General features: G+C 39.0%; 1 protein-coding gene across 2 annotated transcripts in view; it reads right to left on the bottom strand.

The window, feature by feature from the left end:
* CHDH (choline dehydrogenase) overlaps nucleotides 1-6,758 on the bottom strand; it is a 57,143-nt gene that overhangs the window by 570 nt on the left and 49,815 nt on the right. For both annotated transcript variants that reach the window (XM_053720745.1, XM_053720744.1), the window contains exon 8: nucleotides 1-636. This exon is cut by the window's left edge and continues 570 nt beyond it. In XM_053720745.1, coding sequence (XP_053576720.1) covers nucleotides 218-636 — 419 coding nt within the window. In that variant the 3' untranslated portion in view covers nucleotides 1-217. The remainder of the gene's footprint in view (nucleotides 637-6,758) is intronic.

Here is a 6,758-nt window from a genome sequence, read left to right as displayed (position 1 = left end):
CTGGTCTCAGTAGAAGATATAAAATACATTAATTGGCTTGCAAAACTAATAGGCCCTAGGTTACAATATGGTGGCGTCGGTAAGTTTACAGAGACTAAACATTTCTTCAATGTTTAAACATCTAATATAAATTTAAAAAAAAAAAACATATAATTCTCAGGTTAATCTTTGTTTTGTCATCATTTCTAACTTGTATCGAGCAATAAAGTTGAAATTCCTATCGCTGACTTTCTAATGTTTTAGGTTTATAAACTGCAACATTCTTCTCTTCAAGTGATGGAAATCCCCTGATTATGTCCGACGCTTTCTCTGCCAGCATTACTGTGGGCGCGTTAAGATTCCCACTGACAATGCTAGGCATGATGGAGGCATCTACGACCCTTAAATTCTCCACACCTATCACCTTTGTCTCTTGGTCAACAACAGCACTGGAGTCATTTGGTTGGCCCATTTTACAAGTGCAGGATGGATGGTAGGCAGTATCAGACTTTTGTCTTATGAAGGCGTCTATATCCTCATCAGACTTGACATTTGGTCCTGGGAGGATTTCAGGTCCACGGACTTCATCAAAAGCTTTCTGGGCAAAAATCTCTCTGGATAATTTCACACAATGGCGGAAATCCACAATGTCTTTTTCTGTAGAAGGAACAACAAAAAAACATAATTTATGTAAGAACTTACCTGATAAATTCATTTCTTTCATATTAACAAGAGTCCATGAGCTAGTGACGTATGGGATATACATTCCTACCAGGAGGGGCAAAGTTTCCCAAACCTTAAAATGCCTATAAATACACCCCTCACCACACCCACAAATCAGTTTAACGAATAGCCAAGAAGTGGGGTGATAAGAAAAAAAGTGCGAAGCATATAAAATAAGGAATTGGAATAATTGTGCTTTATACAAAAAAATCATAACCACCACAAAAAAAGGGTGGGCCTCATGGACTCTTGTTAATATGAAAGAAATGAATTTATCAGGTAAGTTCTTACATAAATTATGTTTTCTTTCATGTAATTAACAAGAGTCCATGAGCTAGTGACGTATGGGATAATGACTACCCAAGATGTGGATCTTTCCACACAAGAGTCACTAGAGAGGGAGGGATAAAATAAAGACAGCCAATTCCTGCTGAAAATAATCCACACCCAAAATAAAGTTTAACAAAAAAACATAAGCAGAAGATTCAAACTGAAACCGCTGCCTGAAGAACTTTTCTACCAAAAACTGCTTCAGAAGAAGAAAACACATCAAAATGGTAGAATTTAGTAAAAGTATGCAAAGAGGACCAAGTTGCTGCTTTGCAGATCTGGTCAACCGAAGCTTCATTCCTAAACGCCCAGGAAGTAGATACTGACCTAGTAGAATGAGCTGTAATTCTCTGAGGCGGAATTTTACCCGACTCAACATAGGCAAGATGAATTAAAGATTTCAACCAAGATGCCAAAGAAATGGCAGAAGCTTTCTGGCCTTTCCTAGAACCGGAAAAGATAACAAATAGACTAGAAGTCTTACGGAAAGATTTCGTAGCTTCAACATAATATTTCAAAGCTCTAACAACATCCAAAGAATGCAATGATTTCTCCTTAGAATTCTTAGGATTAGGACATAATGAAGGAACCACAATTTCTCTACTAATGTTGTTGGAATTCACAACTTTAGGTAAAAATTCAAAAGAAGTTCGCAACACCGCCTTATCCTGATGAAAAATCAGAAAAGGAGACTCACACGAAAGAGCAGATAATTCAGAAACTCTTCTAGCAGAAGAGATGGCCAAAAGGAACAAAACTTTCCAAGAAAGTAATTTAATGTCCAATGAATGCATATGTTCAAACGGAGGAGCTTGAAGAGCTCCCAGAACCAAATTCAAACTCCAAGGAGGAGAAATTGACTTAATGACAGGTTTTATACGAACCAAAGCTTGTACAAAACAATGAATATCAGGAAGAATAGCAATCTTTCTGTGAAAAAGAACAGAAAGAGCGGAGATTTGTCCTTTCAAAGAACTTGCGGACAAACCCTTATCTAAACCATCCTGAAGAAACTGTAAAATTCTCGGTATTCTAAAAGAATGCCAAGAAAAATGATGAGAAAGACACCAAGAAATATAAGTCTTCCAGACTCTATAATATATCTCTCGAGATACAGATTTACGAGCCTGTAACATAGTATTAATCACGGAGTCAGAGAAACCTCTATGACCAAGAATCAAGCGTTCAATCTCCATACCTTTAAATTTAAGGATTTCAGATCCGGATGGAAAAAAGGACCTTGTGACAGAAGGTCTGGTCTTAACGGAAGAGTCCATGGTTGGCAAGATGCCATCCGGACAAGATCCGCATACCAAAACCTGTGAGGCCATGCCGGAGCTATTAGCAGAACAAACGAGCATTCCCTCAGAATCTTGGAGATTACTCTTGGAAGAAGAACTAGAGGCGGAAAGATATAGGCAGGATGATACTTCCAAGGAAGTGATAATGCATCCACTGCCTCCGCCTGAGGATCCCGGGATCTGGACAGATACCTGGGAAGTTTCTTGTTTAGATGAGAGGCCATCAGATCTATCTCTGGGAGCCCCCACATTTGAACAATCTGAAGAAATACCTCTGGGTGAAGAGACCATTCGCCCGGATGCAACGTTTGGCGACTGAGATAATCCGCTTCCCAATTGTCTACACCTGGGATATGAACCGCAGAGATTAGACAGGAGCTGGATTCTGCCCAAACCAAAATTCGAGATACTTCTTTCATAGCCAGAGGACTGTGAGTCCCTCCTTGATGATTGATGTATGCCACAGTTGTGACATTGTCTGTCTGAAAACAAATGAACGATTCTCTCTTCAGAAGAGGCCAAAACTGAAGAGCTCTGAAAACTGCACGGAGTTCCAAGATATTGATCGGTAATCTCACCTCCTGAGATTCCCAAACTCCTTGTGCCGTCAGAGATCCCCACACAGCTCCCCAACCTGTGAGACTTGCATCTGATGAATTTACAGTCCAGGTCGGAAGAACAAAAGAAGCCCCCTGAATTAAACGAAGGTGATCTGTCCACCACGTTAGAGAGTGCCGAACAATCGGTTTTAAAGATATTAATTGATATATCTTCGTGTAATCCCTGCACCATTGGTTCAGCATACAGAGCTGAAGAGGTCGCATGTGAAAACGAGCAAAGGGGATCGCGTCCGATGCAGCAGTCATAAGACCTAGAATTTCCATGCATAAGGCTACCGAAGGGAATGATTGAGACTGAAGGTTTCGACAGGCTGTAATCAATTTTAGACGTCTCTTGTCTGTTAAAGACAGAGTCATGGACACTGAATCTATCTGGAAACCCAGAAAGGTTACCCTTGTTTGAGGAATCAAAGAACTTTTTGGTAAATTGATCCTCCAACCATGATCTTGAAGAAACAACACAAGTCGATTCGTATGAGACTCTGCTAAATGTAAAGACTGAGCAAGTACCAAGATATCGTCCAAATAAGGAAATACCACAATACCCTGTTCTCTGATTACAGACAGAAGGGCACCGAGAATCTTTGTGAAAATTCTTGGAACTGTAGCAAGGCCAAACGGTAGAGCCACAAATTGGTAATGCTTGTCTAGAAAAGAGAATCTCAGGAACTGATAATGATCTGGATGAATCGGAATATGCAGATATGCATCCTGTAAATCTATTGTGGACATATAATTCCCTTGCTGAACAAAAGGCAATATAGTCCTTACAGTTACCATCTTGAACGTTGGTATCCTTACATAACGATTCAATAATTTTAGATCCAGAACTGGTCTGAAGGAATTCTCCTTCTTTGGTACAATGAAGAGATTTGAATAAAACCCCATCCCCTGTTCCGGAACTGGAACTGGCATAATTACTCCAGCCAACTCTAGATCTGAAACACAATTCAGAAATGCTTGAGCTTTCACTGGATTTACTGGGACATGGGAAAGAAAAAATCTCTTTGCAGGAGGTCTCATCTTGAAACCAATTCTGTACCCTTCTGAAACAATGTTCTGAATCCAAAGATTGTGAACAGAATTGATCCAAATTTCTTTGAAAAAACGTAACCTGCCCCCTACCAGCTGAACTGGAATGAGGGCCGTACCTTCATGTGAACTTAGAAGCAGGCTTTGCCTTTCTAGCAGGCTTGGATTTATTCCAGACTGGAGATGGTTTCCAAACTGAAACTGCTCCTGAGGACGAAGGATCAGGCTTTTGTTCTTTGTTGAAACGAAAGGAACGAAAACGATTGTTAGCCCTGTTTTTACCTTTAGACTTTTTATCCTGTGGTAAAAAAGTTCCTTTCCCACCAGTAACAGTTGAAATAATAGAATCCAACTGAGAACCAAATAATTTGTTTCCCTGGAAAGAAATGGAAAGTAGAGTTGATTTAGAAGCCATATCAGCATTCCAGGTCTTAAGCCATAAAGCTCTTCTGGCTAAGATAGCCAGAGACATAAACCTAACATCAACTCTAATAATATCAAAAATGGCATCACAGATGAAATTATTAGCATGCTGGAGAAGAATAATAATATCATGAGAATCACGATTTGTTACTTGTTGCGCTAGAGTTTCCAACCAAAAAGTTGAAGCTGCAGCAACATCAGCCAATGATATAGCAGGTCTAAGAAGATTACCTGAACATAGATAAGCTTTTCTTAGAAAAGATTCAATTTTTCTATCTAAAGGATCCTTAAACGAGGTACCATCTGACGTAGGAATGGTAGTACGTTTAGCAAGGGTAGAAATAGCCCCATCAACTTTAGGGATTTTGTCCCAAAATTCTAACCTGTCAGGCGGAACAGGATATAATTGCTTAAAACGTTTAGAAGGAGTAAATGAATTACCCAATTTATCCCATTCCTTAGAAATTACTGCAGAAATAGCATTAGGAACAGGAAAGACTTCTGGAATAACCGCAGGAGCTTTAAAAACCTTATCCAAACGTATAGAATTAGTATCAAGAGGACTAGAATCCTCTATTTCTAAAGCAATTAGTACTTCTTTAAGTAAAGAGCGAATAAATTCCATCTTAAATAAATATGAAGATTTATCAGCATCAATCTCTGAGATAGAATCCTCTGAACCAGAAGAGTCCAAAGAATCAGAATGATGGTGTTCATTTAAAAATTCATCTGTAGAGAGAGAAGATTTAAAAGACTTTTTACGTTTACTAGAAGGAGAAATAACAGACAAAGCCTTCTTTATGGATTCAGAAACAAAATCTCTTATGTTATCAGGAACATTCTGCACCTTAGATGTTGAGGGAACTGCAACAGGCAATGGTACATCACTAAAGGAAATATTATCTGCTTTAACAAGTTTGTCATGACAATTATTACAAACAACAGCTGGAGGAATAGCTACCAAAAGTTTACAGCAGATACACTTAGCTTTGGTAGATCCAGCAGGCAGTGGTTTTCCTGTAGTATCTTCTGGCTCAGATGCAACGTGAGACATCTTGCAATATGTAAGAGAAAAAACAACATATAAAGCAAAATAGATCAAATTCCTTATAAGACAATTTCAGGAATGGGAAAAAAATGCCAAACATCAAGCTTCTAGCAACCAGAAGCAAATGAAAAATGAGACTGAAATAATGTGGAGACAAAAGCGACGCCCATATTTTTTGGCGCCAAATAAGACGCCCACATTATTTGGCGCCTAAATGCTTTTGGCGACAAAAATGACGCCACATCCGGAACGCCGACATTTTTGGCGCAAAATAACGTCAAAAATGACGCAACTTCCGGCGACACGTATGACGCCGGAAACGGAAAAGAATTTTTGCGCCAGAAAAGTCCGCGCCAAGAATGACGCAATAAAATGAAGCATTTTCAGCCCCCGCGAGCCTAACAGCCCACAGGGAAAAAAGTCAAATTTTTGAGGTAAGAAAAAATATGATAATTTAAAGCATAATCCCAAATATGAAACTGACTGTCTGGAAATAAGGAAAGTTGAACATTCTGAGTCAAGGCAAATAAATGTTTGAATACATATATTTAGAACTTTATAAATAAAGTGCCCAACCATAGCTTAGAGTGTCACAGAAAATAAGACTTACTTACCCCAGGACACTCATCTACATGTTTGTAGAAAGCCAAACCAGTACTGAAACGAGAATCAGTAGAGGAAATGGTAAATATAAGAGTATATCGTCGATCTGAAAAGGGAGGTAAGAGATGAATCTCTACGACCGATAACAGAGAACCTTATGAAATAGATCCCGTAGAAGGAGATCACTGCATTCAATAGGCAATACTCTCTTCACATCCCTCTGACATTCACTGCACGCTGAGAGGAAAACCGGGCTCCAACTTGCTGCGGAGCGCATATCAACGTAGAATCTAGCACAAACTTACTTCACCACCTCCCTTGGAGGCAAAGTTTGTAAAACTGATTTGTGGGTGTGGTGAGGGGTGTATTTATAGGCATTTTAAGGTTTGGGAAACTTTGCCCCTCCTGGTAGGAATGTATATCCCATACGTCACTAGCTCATGGACTCTTGTTAATTACATGAAAGAAATGTTTGTTTTTTTTACATATATCTTACATATATCTTAGACATGCAATAATTCATGGGTTGTTATTTTTATTTTTTTTTTGCAAATCAAAAACAAAGTAGTCATCTGTTTCTGGCATTCTCATAGTTCAAACGATATATACTTAGGACACTGTATGCAAGATACTTATGGCAAGTGGGATGCAATATGCAAGACAATAATAGTCAGGGGGACACAGTATGCAAGTTACAAA

Source organism: Bombina bombina, chromosome 7 (genome assembly GCF_027579735.1).
Source record: "Bombina bombina isolate aBomBom1 chromosome 7, aBomBom1.pri, whole genome shotgun sequence".
NCBI lineage: Eukaryota > Metazoa > Chordata > Amphibia > Anura > Bombinatoridae > Bombina > Bombina bombina.
The sequence above is the reverse complement of the archived record's forward strand: the minus strand, read 5'-3'. Positions and strand labels throughout refer to the sequence as shown.